General features: G+C 34.8%; 2 protein-coding genes across 2 annotated transcripts; one reads left to right on the forward strand and one right to left on the reverse strand.

Moving 5' to 3' along the window:
• Positions 1–6,279: 6,279 nt before the first annotated feature.
• On the forward strand, positions 6,280–10,427 carry LOC145556829 (uncharacterized). Its single transcript, XM_081618476.1, has 8 exons — positions 6,280–6,374; positions 6,457–6,613; positions 7,351–7,484; positions 7,874–8,057; positions 8,324–8,476; positions 8,680–9,255; positions 9,497–9,676; positions 9,890–10,427. Exons 2-8 carry the CDS (start codon positions 6,479–6,481, stop codon positions 10,058–10,060), a joined length of 1,533 nt encoding a protein of 510 aa, XP_081474602.1. The 5' UTR covers positions 6,280–6,374; positions 6,457–6,478; the 3' UTR covers positions 10,061–10,427.
• Positions 10,428–11,160: 733 nt separating this feature from the next.
• LOC145642507 (protein FLX-like 2) lies at positions 11,161–16,377 on the reverse strand. The gene is made up of 5 exons (XM_081693716.1): positions 16,208–16,377; positions 14,226–14,792; positions 13,910–14,055; positions 13,715–13,809; positions 11,161–12,065 (listed from the first exon to the last, which is right to left on the reverse strand). Exons 2-5 carry the CDS (start codon positions 14,783–14,785, stop codon positions 11,565–11,567), a joined length of 1,302 nt encoding a protein of 433 aa, XP_081549842.1. The 5' UTR covers positions 14,786–14,792; positions 16,208–16,377; the 3' UTR covers positions 11,161–11,564.
• Between the last annotated feature and the right edge of the window lie 95 nt (positions 16,378–16,472).

Genomic DNA, 16,472 nt, shown 5'->3' on the forward strand with positions numbered 1-16,472 from the left:
AATATTATTTATTTTGAGTCCACTAATTTTCTGGATTCTAACGCTTGCGATATAGCTAGCCCTTTGAGATATAGCTAGCCCTTTGAGAAAAATCATTATCAATTTTCTTTATGTTTTATGCCGGTTTGTGTATAATATTTTATCAAAGATCGATATTTGCATATTAATGATAAATGTGTTGGATGTTGTGCAATGTTCTAAACTTTAGTTGAGCTACTTTAAAATAACGCCCACGTAAATAAACAACATTTCGTTGTCCAATGATTAATGTTGTTATGTAATTAAACCATAACCCCCGTTAATATAGAAAATTCTAAACTTTATTATTCCAATCCTCCTTTTAATTTTTGATTAATTGATAAAATTGCAAAATTTATTACACATGGGGATAAGACGGTAAATAAATATTTTAAAGGGTATAATAGTCCGTACACTATTCATAAGAGCAATCTCCTACTTTTTATAAGGTATAAGGTATGGATGGATGGATAATTGGATATGGTATGGAGTACATTTTTACAAAGCTTCTAAAATTTGACCTTTCACCATAAAAAAAAAAAAAAAAAAAAAAAAAAAAAAAAAGTCTTTTATATTATGGAAATTTTGTCTTGAACTACCCTAAAGATAGGGTCATTTGTAAATAACTACTCTTTTTTTTTATTTGTTAAGAACTACTCAGAAGTTAAGATAATTTGGATAACACTACTTATTAACGTTTTTCGTCCAAAAAAAACACTAATGGGGCCTACTTTTTCACTTTTCCCACTCAATTAAGGGAATTGATTTTGGCACACCCTAAATTGATTTAAGCACACCCCTATGTGAGAAGAGCATAGAAAACCGTGCTCTCACATAGGGGTGTGCCAAAATCAATTTAGGGTGTGCCAAAATCATTTCCCCTCAATTAACTCCCCTAATTACCTTCTCTCTCCTCCCTACTTAACTTTCCCTAAACCTAGAAATCAAAACCCCCAAATTTAGACATCATATCAATTAAAATGGCCAATTAGACATTCTATCAATTACAATGGCCAATTAATAATTAAAATGCAATTAAATTCAATCTCAAAGTCCAAATTAAATAACCGAAACCTAGAACTCAATTGAACCCCTAAACCCTAGAAATCAAAACCCCCAAATTTATTTGGACCCATAAACCCTAATCTGAATCACTAATTTACACCTAATTATGTTAATTGCGTTCAATTAAAACTTATAAACAAATACAATAAACAATGAATTAAGAGGAAGGTGTGAAACATTACTTGAATAATTGAGAATTTGTATTCAATTGATTATGTTCTCTTGGATTTTTTGAGTGAAATTGGAGGGGAACTTAATTAGGGAGGATACAAAACCACAATTCACAATTAGAGATTTTATAAATATACATATACCAAAAATTAGTTTAGTATTCTTACTCTAACTAAACCGCTAATTGAGTAAAACTGCTTGAAATAACATTTCAATAAGAGTAAAATTAGCGGTTTCTGTGTGGACCGGCCGTAAAAAAAATAACTTGTGTGGATGTGTACGATATGTCTGAAATATTGATAAAACTAGCTTAGGCCCCGTGCCATGCACTGTAAGTGTAATTTTTTTTTACAAAAATAATTATATATAACAAATAAAAGTGATGTTTTAAAGGAATTTCTTTAATATCAGTAATATGAATCAAGTTTATTACGAAGTATTACTTTAATAGCAAAATCTAATGTTACTCCGTTTATCAGATAATTAAAAAGGAGTTGGAATAATATTTTAGGTAAATGTGTATGGAAGAATTATGAGCACCAAGTAAAAAGTAATATTTTTGTCATAAAGATGATATAAAAGATTTTGAATGATATTATTATTATTGTATCAAATATTAAAAAAAAAAATGATTAAAAAGGGATGGGGGTTTTAGAGGGGAAAAACAATATCAGGATGTGACACATATCACTCCCAGTGTCTGTTTTAGTATTAAGTTACTGATTATTGATGATTGAATGATGTGACATTATTATGTAATTTAATTATTTTTTAGCAATTTATATGGAAATCACTCGGTAATATATGACATACTTCTATATTTTTTGTTTCGTTTAATTTGATACTATGGGTTTTTTTTACCAAATGTCGTTTGAGATTACTTATTTACCAAGTTGTAGCATATGGTTAATTTTCTTTTACCAAATGTCAGAGGGGTTGTATATTTTTATTTTTTTCTTGTCATTAGATCTCATTTATTTATTTATTTTGTACCGATTTGATCAATTGATTTTATTTAATATATTGAAAAGAAAATAAATTATGGGATAGAAGGAGTAATAGGTGTTTTTTTCTACCTAAAAAATTATTAAAATAAATGTCGAGAAATATTACGTGAGGCGATATAACTTGAAAATTAACCAATAACTTAGATAATGATGAAGACCATTCATTTTCAATTTCAATGGAAAATTCTAATATAAAGTTTTAATCTTCGACCATAAATAGACAATGAACAACCTCATTGATATTTCGACAACTAACACAAGACCACTCACACACTTAAAACACGCTAACATCAACATTGAAATAAAAATCATATAGCTTAGGCTACAAGTATAATTTTCTCTACTATGTAGCTCACTTACATCATAACAAAGGCATACATTTATTCCTCTAATTCACTGGAGCTCTCTTCTAATTCACTGTCATGAAAATCCATATAAGGCAATTCCTCCTTTACAACACGTTGCAAAACACCTTGAATACGACGTGACAAAGAAGTCTGTAGAAGCATCCTCAATGTTATGTAATATTAAATAGCTTAACTCTGTATCCAACACCTTGGCAATCATCATCTCTAGCAGAAACCTCAACAATCAGCAATTCTAAGGCCCTTACATTATTCAATAAATACATTAACAAATGCATCGCCTCATGGTCATATTCTAGCCCCTTAAGGCAGATAATTATCTCTTTGACACGTTGCAACGAGCACGGAGGTGGGATATCTAAAGGAATTGCTCTCGGGGTTGTAGATATTAAACTCAGTGAACACGTAATTTCCAATATCTCTTCAATTAAGCTCATCCTAATAGTTAGTTCTCAACATTGAGAGCATGATTAAGAAAACGCAGTAACGTTTTCCAACAAGTATGAGATGTTTTCGTAAATTCAAGATGTCTTAAATTATGAAATATTGGCAATTGAATATCATCATTCAAGCCATTCAAAGAAATTATCATAGTAAAACACATCATAAGAGCCTTAACACCACGAAATGCCCAAAATAGCTTTGTGCCTCTACTCATTCGACCTTGGGAATATGTTAAGCTTGCACTTTGTAACTCTCTTGGTTCGCGTACAAACCTAAACTCTGAGTGACGTACATCTGAAGCTTCAAACACCTTCAAATTAGGGGCATCGATATCTACGTGAATGGTCCCAATTTTTTCCCTCACATTGCGTGTAGGAATACATACACAATGACTTTAATTTTGATGACGAAACAACCACTTGAATGTCTCTACCCCCATCCCTATTATCAAAATCTTCATCAAAATTCCCAGACAATCTTGAATATTCAAGACAAGGGCAAGAACTAAATAGATTGGCCAACAAATTTTCATGATTATCGTTAAGATGACTCATGTTAATAATCTTTAGATTAGGAACATTAATTTCATCTGGCAAAGTATTTATATCAAGTTGTATGGCCAAAATGAGAGATACCAATGACTTGTATTGGAAGAGACAAGGTGGTAATGTGGTTGAACTTTTACCATCACTAGAAAAAAATATCTCCGAAAAATCAAACCTCAATAGTCTGCACTTTTCGAGTGCAGAAAAATTGAATCCACGAGGCGATATCGGTTCCTAGAGTTGTAAGGTAAGTCTCTTGACTTGTGTAGCGATTAATATAACGAGTGAGGATAACCAAAGTCAGAGACTTGGTACGGGTAGTCATCGATAAGGAGTACAGAGGTTTTGATTTCAGGGGATAAAAGTTGAGGTAAAACATGATTAATGATAGAAGATGCATTAAAAGCCTTACTAGTTGATTCGTTGAAGCGAAAAGCGGTGATGAAGGTCCAAAGGCGACACCATCTCTTTGATAACACACCGGTAATGACAGCGAATTTGATAGGAAGGAGTGAGAGAATAACAATGAGAATTGAAGTTGGAAGTGAACTCAATCTGTCTCATCACCTTGAAGTCCAGAACATTTTTGGTATCTAGAATCCATGGATAGTTGTAATTTGATTTATGAGGAAGGGTTTTTTTTTTGGTGGGTTTGCAAGTTTGATAAAATGAGCAATTTTTAGGAAAATTTTTATTTAGATGTTTGCAAAACAAGACAAATGGATTGGCTTATGAAAATGAACATTGTAATACTTTGGATCATTATATTTATAAAATTAAAGGCTATTAATTGAGGAGAATCACATCAGATTTTTCTTTTTCCGTAAAAACTGGCAATAAATCCGTAAAAAGTGAATGACACCTCGTCTAAAACAGAGGGAAAAAAATCACATGAGATCTCCTACATAGATATTGTAAAATAACCGTCAGTCTTTTAACAAATTGAATTCACATTATTAGGTTGTCTTATTAGTAGGGATGCATGCCACGAGTTCGAATCCTAATTAGGTGAAGCTTTCACACATCCACCTTGCCTACTTTCCACATTATTGTTCGATATATTATCACATGTATGTCACCCACATTAGTCCACTGGTAATTTGGAAATGAATTCGCGTGGAGTCGTGGACTAAGTTATGGTCTGAATAAAGATGGTTATTAAACTACCCAACCAAAATTGGGACAAAATATGTATCAAAGGGATGTGATTCTTATACCTTCATATTGAATGTGGCTAGTAAAAGGGATTTTTCAGATGTGTCATGGGTCATAGTACCTAGCTTTTGTTTCAAAATAGTTGCATCACATCATATAAATTTAGGCATAAGGACAAATCCAATCCAATCTGAAATAAAATTTATGTTTTAATTTTTAATTTAATTTAATTAGAATTTATTATCAAATCCAATCCGAATCAAAAATTAGTTATGTGGATCTGATTCAAAATTCTAAATAAAAATGTGATGCATTTTTTTAGGGCCTAATGACCCATAATCGAATAATTTTTATATGAAAATGTAATAAAAAAAAATGGTTGTAAATAGAATCTCAATCCAAGCCTTGAAAAACTTTTTTTTTAAATACTTGATTTATTTAGGACTTGTTTGACATCACTTTGGTTTTTGGTTTTTTGTAAACTAAAAACCAAAAACAGGAAACAAGAAAAAGATGTTTCCACTTTTTTGCTGTCAGTTTTCATATTTGTTATGATTCTAATAAGTTTAAAATATTTTTGATTTATTATGTGACATATATCATATACTTTTATACAACAAAAAACCAAAAAACAGAAAACCAAAGCAATGCCAAACGAACCCTTATTTATTTATTTTTTTTATTGTGAGTTGTCATTTTTATGAATTTTTACTTTTAAAATTTTATATTATTATTTTTTTTTGATAAAAAAAAGATTTATTTAGCAGCTATATCTTTGTGATGAAATTTTTTGAGTTTCACTACCTATTAACTGCAAAGGTTTTCAATTTTCATTTGTGAGTATTATTTCATCTGTTACTAACCTTTTTGCGAAATATCCCCGGTCTAAAAGTAAAATTATACTCCGTAAAATTTTTGGCGGAATTGGATTTGATAAAAGCTATGCTATATTGCTATCATTCCCTAACATGTGGGCCATGGGCAGTGGACACCCCTCTTTATTTTACCCGTATTAAAAAAATGCTATCATTCCCTAAAAAAAAATAACACAGTAATACGTAGTACGGAGTAATAAAGGAAATTTTGTCAAGAACTACCAATTAAAGTGCGTGTTTTGAAAACAATTACCTATTAAATTTTTTTTTTAAAAAGAACTACCACAAAATTGTAAAAAGTTTAAGTAACACTACCACTCTGATAATTCCAAGTAGAATATTTGGCATGTAGGTTTCACTTTTTACCTTTACCTCATAAAATCATCATCTAAATTGACTAAATTACCCTTCATAACAGTAAAAAGTGATAAAAAAAATGAGACTCAAATACCAGAGATTCTAGTCAAAATTGTTAGAGTGGTAGTGTTACTTAAACTTTTTACAACTTTATGGCAGTTCTTTTAAAAAACTTTTTTAATAGGTAGTTGTTTTCAAAACACGTGATTTAATTGGTAGTTATTGACAAAATTTCCTAATAATAAAAATTGTTATCATAAAGAAAAAAGATCTAGAACCCTCTAAATTTTCATAACTTCCCAATTCCCGGCAAAACCCCCAAATTAGCTCAAACTTTCTTCAAATCCAACAAACGCCTGTTTAAGGTTTAAGGTGATTTTCACTCAAATTTTATCTACGATACATTGCTAATTTCATTATTCTGCGATCCTTAATCTTCGACTGCGCTTATTAGGGTTTCAGAAAATTGTCGAAAAATGGTGGAAGGAATGGATACCATCGTTGTAACGGTGAGTGGATACTATGGAACTGAGCGAACGATGCTGATAAAGTTGATATCTCTCGCCGGTGCCAATTATGTCGGTAGAATGTCACAATCTACGACGCATTTGGTCAGTTATTCTTTTCTTTTATTGCCCTAATTTGGTATAGAATTTTGGGTTTTAGCTTCAATTTGGCTGATTTTGAACCAATCTTGTTCGGAAATTCGTATTGTTTTTGGAATTATGAGGTTATCTGTGTTTCAATTGTAATTTATGATTTTTTTTTTCATGAATATTTGGATTTATTGACTTTTAATGTCCTGTAAAATTAAAAGGATTTTTCAGCTGAAAGTTGCATTTAAAACGAGGAAAATTTAAACTCTGTAGTAGAAATCTAGATTTTAGGGTGGTTTATGTATAACTGACAAGAATGATCTACAAAGTATTAACAATTTGCTGTTAGCTAGTCACTCCTTTCCACGGAAAGCCATACCAGCATATTCCCGGATTATCGGGTGTAACTGTGTAAGAGTTTGTGGGTGGAATTTGTAGGGAGCAGTGGATATATGGAAGCATGGCAAGACCGTGTCGGAATTATTGATGTAGGCTTTTGAGGTCCAGGCGTCCAGCAGCTAATTTGTGACAAATACTTTCTATATGTGAAGGAAGATATGTTGTATAGTATGCTTATAATTACATTTTATAAGGGGGCTCTGTCACTCTACAAAGAAAGCTACTATGTCACTTGCTCTATTAGACAGAATTATGTTTAGCTATTTGTTCACTTTTTTCTACCCTTTCAAGTTATTCTTTAATTTATTTTGTTCTCATAATATGCCAATTTAAAAAACTCTCTTTTTGGATAGATTTGTTGGAAGTTTAAAGGGAAGAAGTATGAATATGCGAAGAAATTTGGGACTCAGATTATCAATCATCGGTGGCTTGAAGACTGCATTAAGGAAGGAAAGTGTGTTGCTGAGTTTCCCTATACACTGCGTAGGTAAGAAAAAGTTCCGGCATCTTCTCTGGTTCGTTTGCTTTAAGATGGTCAGGCTGTGGAAGTATTTTATATATTTCTTCTTGTTGGCTACTTGAGATGCAACACATCATTTAGTGCTTAGTTGATGCTTGATTAATCTGACGATTCAACTTGCAATTTGTGAAGAGAAGAGGTCCTCAATCATCATAACATTCACAAGCGAACCATCAAACATGTATAGATTGAAGAGAAGGGATAAGTTTTTGACTGTATAAATTTCATACAAAGCTATTGTTCTCTTCTTCACTTCGATTTTTGAAAAAGCTTGAATGGCTGCATTAGCATTGTCAGTCTTTTTATACTGTCCCACCATTACATGGTTATCAACTAGTCTGTTTTGTTATTTGCAGTGGACAAGAAATAGGTTTCAAACTCCAGAGCCTTCCAGTTGTCACGGAAACCACAGGCATGCTATTTGAGAATACTGCTCTTTCGAACAAGCCAAACATACGTGATTGCCTCGATGATGTAATAGATCTGGATTCTGATGAAATTGAGAACGATGATTGGGATGACGATTTGTTGCTAGATGAGGTAATAGAATCATGTCACTGAAGAATATTGTTAATGTAGCCTGAGGATTGAATTATAGGGGAATTTGTTTTTGGCGATGTGGTGTCGCACATTTGCACCTGATCCTGAGAGATTTTGCGTTGATCCCTCAGTGCTAGTGATTCTTATGCATTTTACCAATGCTATCTCAAATTGAACTGGCAGCATTCATCTGTTTGCAGTTTGTACTACCAATCCTTTTAACCAACTATTGTGTATTTTTTTTGTTTTTATTTGATCTATTGTAGAATTCATTTCCCAAACCAGGAAGCAGAAAAGCTGCTCGACAATTGCCTAAGAGAAAATTGGATAAAGAATTTTTTAGAGAAGACAGACGATCAAAGGCAAATACTAGAAGGTCTATTCGTGAACCCCTGATGCCTACAGTCGATGGACTTCAGGTGATTAGGACCATAACTGGAGCTTGAACTCTTCTTTAAATAATTATATTCCCAATCTAAACCAGAGCAGAACTTAAATCTAGCTACCCTTTGTAATTATGAATCTTCAGACTTCAGAAATCAGAAGTAACAAGAAACTGGTATCATATTATGGCAGAATATTTTCAAATGACTGACTCTTACCTTTCCTCTTGATCTTTCAGTGTGAAGAATCAGATTACTCACGCCAATGCTCATTTAAGCAGAGGAGTGGTGACGATACAAGCAATTTGCTATGTATTGCAAAATCTTCTCATAGAAGCCGGCGACTTGTGAAGAAGAATGCTAAAAGTTCGGTCATTGAGATAGCTACTATTGATGCTGAACAAAGCAGAACACATACAGATGTCAATGAGCTCCATGTTGCTTCAAGCCCGACTAACGAGTCTGATGACTTGACCACGGAGATTGAAGCAAGCATTAGCAGAAGGTTCGATACTGCATCTTCTGTACAAGGAAGCGAAGATGAAATCAACATTATGAATGATCTAGGGCTTCTTTCAGACACAAGCTTGCACAATGATGATACATCAAATGTCAAGGGGAGAAACGTGGAAAAAAGTAGTCTTGATGTACAAAATTTAAACGGGGATAAACTTGGAAGAGATCAAACAACAGTCAGTGCAGCAGTAGAGCTATCATGTGTCATATGCTGGACAGAATTTAGCCCACTAAGAGGAGTTTTGCCATGTGGACATCGCTTCTGTTTCTTATGCATCCAGAACTGGGCTGATCGCATGGTATGCATAACTGATTGTTAATTTGCTTTTGAATTAGTGAACTTGGGAATGGTGCATGTCCTTGTTCATATGATTCATATTTCTGTATCTAATTAGAAAAGTCTATTGACCAACTAATCAACCATAATCATATTTAAGGCAAATTAGTTTCAGGGAGTACTTGGACAATTATCAGAACTAGATCACTACTACAAGTGCTGTTTTTGTGCAGTTGTTTAATAAACAACTTATCTGTATACAGATTTTAAACAGGAAGGAACCTACATGCCCTTTATGCAAGGCCAGTTTTCTCAACATTACAAGTCTCAATGCTGCAGCCTCTCTGGATCAGAAAATCTACTCACAGACCATACCATGTGCATCATTATCACAAGACATATTCTTTGTTTCAGAGGGTACAGCAAGTCACTCTGACGTGCAGGTGATTCTTATGCTCGTATAGATGATCTAGTAGACATTCTTTAATTGCTCACATTTTCTCTTAAGGACAATTCTTTACTTCTATCGTGTGTTTGTTTACTTTGTTTTATTTTTTTCACTGATGGGTGTTGTACTGTTGTAGAGGCTTGCATCTTCTTTTGTACTGTATCTATTTTTGGGGGATATTTTAATGGGATTTTATTTGGTATTGTAGGTCACATTTCCCTCAGTCTGTTGTCACTGTCAGAGCCGAGATCCGGAGGATCTTCTTGTGTTCTGTCAGATCTGCCACACGAACTGCATACATCATTACTGCCTTGATCCTCCACTGTTTCCTTGGACTTGCATTGGCTGCAGAGATCGTCGATTGCTTTTCCGTAGTTGAAGGCCTGATTTGACTGTCTACTTTGTTCAGTTCACCTGTCTGTATAATCTGGTAGTCTGTTCTTAAAGATAAAATCGCAAATAGTTTCGCATTACGTGGAAATAAATACTACTCGTATGTAGTTTCTACTTCAAGCCATTTTGGCCATGTTTACAATCAAATGTTAGGAGCACATTACACTAGGTAAAATTTCAAGTTAATTGTGTAAATTGATTTGAATGTAGTATTGTATTAGCTGATTGTGTTATTTAGAATGTTTGGTAATACATTGTTTTGTTTGATTTATTATAATTATTTCAAGTTAATTGTATAATTATTTAAAACAAGATATATTAATAGATAATTTCATACAAAACGAATAAGGTATATTTATACAAAATATGTTGTAAGTTTAATGTAATACGAAGTAATATAATCTATAATTACACATGGAGTGCAATGATAGATTTTAGATATGAGCTATTTGTGTAAAACCTTATACGTACACTTGGATAGACACATAGTTTTAGGCAATTTAATTGACTTAAAATAAGAGGTAAGTTGGGGATAATTGGAGTATTAAAAAGTGTAATTAAAAGATAGCGAGGTTGACAATCTTAATAGTATATTAAAAAGTAATGAATGTGAATGTAAAAAAAAAAAAAAAATTATAATAATGGGTTCGATTGGGACAATGAGAGGAGAAAGATAAAATATAGAGTATTAGACGGTAGTTTTTTGCCAAAAAAAAGGGGGGGGGGGTAAATTTAACACTTTAAAAACCATGACTGCATTTGGAAAGATTAACACTTAAAAAAACACGGAGGGAATCCTACATTTCCTAAATCTAAAATTGTTTAAGCTTGATGTGTTGCTTTGCAAATCAGTAGCTCATGTAATACACCGAATAATCGCTGCAAAATTGTATCACTTACCATAACTTGTACCAATCATCATTGTTCATCCAGATTCCAAAACACGCAGAATATTAAATGGGCATAACAGGACTCATGGTCTGAAGGAAGGTTTTACATTGCTAGGTCTCTAGGACAGTTTTAGAGCCATGGATAAATATAATGTTCTCTTTCCCAAACCCACATTTACCAACACACTTTCACCCATATCAAAACCAATTTTATATGACATATTAAATTCCTAAAAATTTCATTCAAAATTGATCAAAGAGCAGTAAACATTAATCGCAATTGGTCACAATGAGGCCAAAAGGAAACAGCAGGGCTTGACCCCAATTTTGGCAAACAAAAAATGCTCATATAAAGATCCACTGCCACAGAAAGATCCAGTGATCTACAAAAGTAAAATCCCACAATATATCAAGCTCCCTTGTGTTGTCAACCTTCTAGGATGTTTTAATCCTTCCTTCTCCACTCAAAAAATCAGCATTGAACCACTTGAATGCAAAAGCAACTAATGTCTAGATGCTTTAGAGCTAATGCCAAATCTTCAAAGGAAACGAAGCATGATCTAGACAGCTGAATTCAGAGAACCTTCTGGTGATATTCTCTTACCTACGAGCAGTATTGCCACCTCGAGGCTGCATTTCATTTCCCGCTGCTGCTCGAGCAACAGGTGGTGGCGCAGCAGATCCATAAGGCATGTTGTTTACGGGTGTTTGGCTCTGAGGAGGAAGTGGAGCCACTGCACCCCTAGAATGTGCATCATAGTTATTTGCCCAAGGCATTTCATAAGCTGCAGCTCTTTGCGGGTCATAAGGAGGCCTTTGCATGTCATAATTAGCTCCTCTATATGCATCATAGCCTGATGCTCTCTGAGCGTTGTAGGCTTGACCACCTTGCAGGTCATAGGTTGGAATTGGAAGCCTTTGTGCTTCATAACTAGGGGCCCTCGATACATCATAGCCCGCCCTTGCAGAGGCTGGCCCAGATTGAGGTGCAGCATAAGTTGGTGTACCACCACCGCTGGCTACCACACTGCCTCCTGTAACAGCAGGTGTAGGTGTAGATGCAGTAGCAGCAGCACCACTGGCAGGAAACTGGTGATGTACCTGTAGCCAAGACCAGAAGACATATCCTCAACTTTTCGGACAGACAAACAGAATATTTATATAGAAAGTAAGCAGCAGTTCAAATTTCAGCATAAAAACCAGCATAAATTCCGACAACAGGACAGAATAAATTTTTATCTAACCTGACCATATCGAGAATGTATTGTAAAGCACTAAAGCAGTACACAAAGAACTCGTATTATAAACAGACCATAGCCACATATATGGTTTCAGAAATAACCAGCTGAAGGATCAATAATATCAGCACTACTGACTATGAAGCACACAGCATGCCAGGATTAGCAAGGATATACAGCCTTTCCCCCCCTCAAGCAAGTAAAGAAACTATTATCATTTTTTTTTCGTCAAAAAAAAATAAATAAAAAAATAAAATAAATAAAATAAAATATAATTATACAGAATGCACACAGAGGAAAATAGACGTGGATGGAAAGGAGATGGTAATACCCAAAATAAGAGCAAGGGAAAAAAAAAAGGAGAAACGGTAATCATAAAGAACAACTAAATAGGGCAGGAGAAATTAGAAAATGTCATAATTACTGAAAACTAAAGAAGCCAGAAAGCTAATTCAGCACAAAAGACAAAAAAGATAATACTAGAGGAGAAAAAACGACATTCATAACTGTAAGGTAGAGCTTTTTAATCATAATGGAAGGCCCAAGGAAGGCAACACACAAAAGCACATGAGACAGATTAGGGGATCAAAAGGGAGCCAAAGCCAAGGAAAAAATATTCATATTCAGCTACTATTAAAACTATTGTAACCTGTAGCTAGTGGGAAACAAACAACAGCGCACACTTTGCACCCCAGAAACCACATGCTTAGCTTCTATGATAAAGAAAAACCCCTATCCACTTTGCCACACAATATATTTTTCTAGCAAACACCACACATTCACCAAGGAAAAATTGATAGCAAATTATAAGTGCAAACCAATAAACCTTGTGTTTCCAGAAGAATTTCAAGACAAAGGAAAGGTGTGAGATATTTAAACAAGAACATATTGTAACAGGCCCCGTTGGTAAAATAAAAAAGCAAAAGACCTCAAGAATAATTTCTAAAAGAGAGGGGAGGGGATGTGAGTGTTTGGAGCATGATAACATATCAAAGCAACAAGCTGACAGGTCACGGGTCTAAGAGGAAAATCATACCATGCCACTAAGCAATGTAGGTCAACAGGCATTGACAGTCTTACTTCTTCCTATCATTCCAAAGAGGACGTTTCCATTGGTCATGGTAAGTCGGTATGATTAAAACTATGCAAGTTGAAAATTTTTGCTCCCTTGAGTACAGGGTTTCTGTGCTCTGTTTTTACAAGTAAAAAGTGGCCAAATTTTTCATCAAGGATAAAGCTATGCTAATGCTAGTCTATTCTTCTACACACAACTCAATCAAAAAGCAACTGATATGCCAGTGTAGATCTGTAGATACAGTCAGCTGCTTCAAATCAAGTAGATAAATATGCCAGTCAAACTACAAGATTATGGTACAGCACTACAGGTTGCAGATTGAGGTCAATTTGCATGCAAAATAAAGCATACCATTATAACAATCAGTAACAACATATAGCAAGAGTCTTAAGGTGACCAAACGTAGCTGGTACATGAAAATTTATAAACACTTGTACCTGCTGAGTTCCATAACCATCTTCATAGGAACTCTGTCCTGAAGGATTGTGAGCAGAGGCATCAATGTCCCCATATCCGGCAGCACTAACATAAGCTGTGTCCGCAATAGAGATATGAGTATGCAATTCAGAAATTACCAAAACCGTTGAAATCACAAACCTAAAAGCAGATATGTTTCACGACAAATAAGTTACCTGATCTTTTATCACTGTTTGAAATATTATTCAACTCAGCTCGAAGTTTTGCCACCTCATCATTCATGCTTCTGTACTCCTTTTCCATAGCATGAAGAGATTCAATATGGTCACGGTAAACCTTTTTTTCATGTTCATATGTGGCCCTGCCAAATTCAGCATCTAAGCATATCAGTGTAGATTCAAAACTGTGCCAACAATATGTGAGGAGTTTTAACAGCTAACAAATTCACGGAGCATGGTCACATCTGTCATTAGACTTTGCAATTAAATAGGAGACTAAGATTACCAAATATTGAAAGTTAAAGACATTTACCTGTACTGATGAAATTCTTGTCTAAGGTGACTGAGTTCAGACATCATAGAAGGTATTTGCTGCACATCTACATGGGCCCTTTGTAACTCAATATTTAGTTGCTGCACTTTAGACATAAGCTCTTGCCTCACTTCAACCAAACTTTGTGCCTCTGTCCTTGCTTGCTGTAGATCTAGTTTAAGGCGGTCCACTGACTTTAATTCGGCTTCCATCTTTGAAATTTTATCTATTAGACCTCTCATCTGTTGCTCTCTCTCTAGCTTTGAATCTCGAATTTGAGCTTCCAACATCTGAAGTTCCTGTTGTGCAGCAGCAAGCTGCTGTCTCGATGATCCATGAGTAGCAGCAAGCCTTTGGTTCTCTGTTGCCAACCTCTCCATCTCAACATGTTGAGAAGCAAGTTTCTGCTCCAAAATTTCCGGTGGAGGCAACATGTCACCATGAGGAAACCCACCATGTGGAGGCCGTATCCCGGCTCCAAATGGCTCCGGATGCACCAAACCAGGGCCATGAAGAGGATGCCTCATATGATGAGGTGGTAATCGCCCTTTACTCCCCATTTAATCACTGGTAATGAAAAGAAGCCATGAGAATGAGAAATTTAGGCTATCGATTAATCAATGGTAATCAGTATTACCAATAAATGGCATGCCCATGGCTCATGAAGCACAATAATGAATCCTTTCCATCTAAATGAAATTACGGGAAGGAAACATAATATATGACACAAAATACAAAACAATAAAGGCAAACTAATATTCCTAGATATGCTTTGAATTCTACCTTCCCCGGTCAATACCTCTCACTCGATTAGGAAAACACCCAAGCTGCTTACACTGCCACATTTGCAGGATTTAGCTCAAATAAAAAGGCATCCTGGGTTAACGCGCCCCCTGATATTTAGGGGGTGTTTGGTATAACACCTTACCGGGGAAAGGGTAATGATAAACGTTACCTTTACTATCACTTTGTTTGGATAGGAAGAAATGAAAGGAAAAGAAGAGAAGAGAAATGGAGGGGGACAAAATCTCTTGTTTGGGTAAAAGATTGGGGGAAGGAAGGGGAAGGAGAGAGAGGGATCCATTTTCCCTCTCTCTATAATAACCATAATCTCTCCAAAATTGGAGAGATTTGAAGGGAAAATGAAGCTCACCTTCCCCTCCCTTTCTTTTCCCTTCCCTTCCTCCATTTTCCCTCCCCTTCTTTTCCTTCCTTCTTTGCTATCCAAACAAAGCGTATATGTCCGGTATCATAATGGAATGGAAACAATTTGAGTAGATTGTGATTAAGAAAACGAATTTTGTTTCCATTACTTTGTCAAGGCCTAGGGGTAACAAATTGGGTGATTTTGTTACCCACTGGAAACGGTAGTTGTTATCTTTAACTCATACCAAACAACTAGATATGGAAACACTTATTTGAGTCCGTTTCCTATAGCTAAAATTACTAAACCAAAGCCCCCTTAGCTTTCCTAATCTCACCCCTGCTTCCCTTCTCCTACTCTAATCTCACAAAAGCTACTCGAATCTCTCACAGATTATGCTTACTCATATATGATTTGTTAAAAAAGCAAAAATTTACACAGGCCCGTCCCTGAGCCAGGGCAAACTGCAGGAGGAGCGGCCGCCCTGGGTGAGGGAGAAAAGGTCCATAATCATAGTTCCATCGTACAATAAATGATTATAAACAACATCCTGCAACACATTAGCAACCGAATTTGACTCAACAATCAAATTAGGCTAAACAAATCACACATAATTCTTCACGTATAAGAATATCAACGTAACTGCACATTGAAAATTTCCAGCAACAAAATTGACGATTATAATATTTCATAACTAGAGTAATTAACACCAAAAGTTGAAAAATTCACCTTAGAAGAGCCCTAAAATTGATTATACAGACAATTGAATCAGCGATAAACCCTAGATTGTGAAATGAATCCATGATTTAAAATAGAAAAAAAAAACAAAACATCTTACCTAATGGAGGAGAGAAATCTTAGTTCGAGCTTCAACAGAGAATGAGATGGAGAATTCAGATTACGCGCTGCAATGGAGAATTCGGAGGAGAAAGAAGGGAAGTTGCAGCATTAAAGTAAAAAGCTCCAAAGACTTTCGTTGTATGTCTACCGTTTGATCGAAATAATACAGTACACGACCTCGTATTTAGAGAAAATACAGGTTTATAATGACATTGCTGGACTTAAGTCAAGATACGGTCCTTCAACTTTGGTATTTGTAGCAT

This window comes from Chenopodium album, chromosome 8 (genome assembly GCF_948465745.1).
Source record: "Chenopodium album chromosome 8, dcCheAlbu1.1, whole genome shotgun sequence".
In the NCBI taxonomy this organism is placed as follows: Eukaryota; Viridiplantae; Streptophyta; class Magnoliopsida; order Caryophyllales; family Amaranthaceae; genus Chenopodium; species Chenopodium album.

What these genes read in the sequence shown, in the direction of transcription:
- LOC145556829 (XM_081618476.1), top strand. Translation starts at nt 6,479, where the DNA reads ATGGTGGAAGGAATGGATACCATCGTTGTAACGGTGAGTGGATACTAT. An exon ending in ACGATTTGTTGCTAGATGAG is followed by an intron (nt 8,058 to 8,323) that starts GTAATAGAATCA and finishes GATCTATTGTAG; the next exon opens with AATTCATTTCCCAAACCAGG. An exon ending in AGAACTGGGCTGATCGCATG is followed by an intron (nt 9,256 to 9,496) that starts GTATGCATAACT and finishes ATCTGTATACAG; the next exon opens with ATTTTAAACAGGAAGGAACC.
- LOC145642507 (XM_081693716.1), bottom strand. Translation starts at nt 14,785, where the DNA reads ATGGGGAGTAAAGGGCGATTACCACCTCATCATATGAGGCATCCTCTT. An exon ending in CAAGAATTTCATCAGTACAG is followed by an intron (nt 14,056 to 14,225) that starts GTAAATGTCTTT and finishes TGAATTTGGCAG; the next exon opens with GGCCACATATGAACATGAAA. An exon ending in ATGGTTATGGAACTCAGCAG is followed by an intron (nt 12,066 to 13,714) that starts GTACAAGTGTTT and finishes TCTTGGCTACAG; the next exon opens with GTACATCACCAGTTTCCTGC.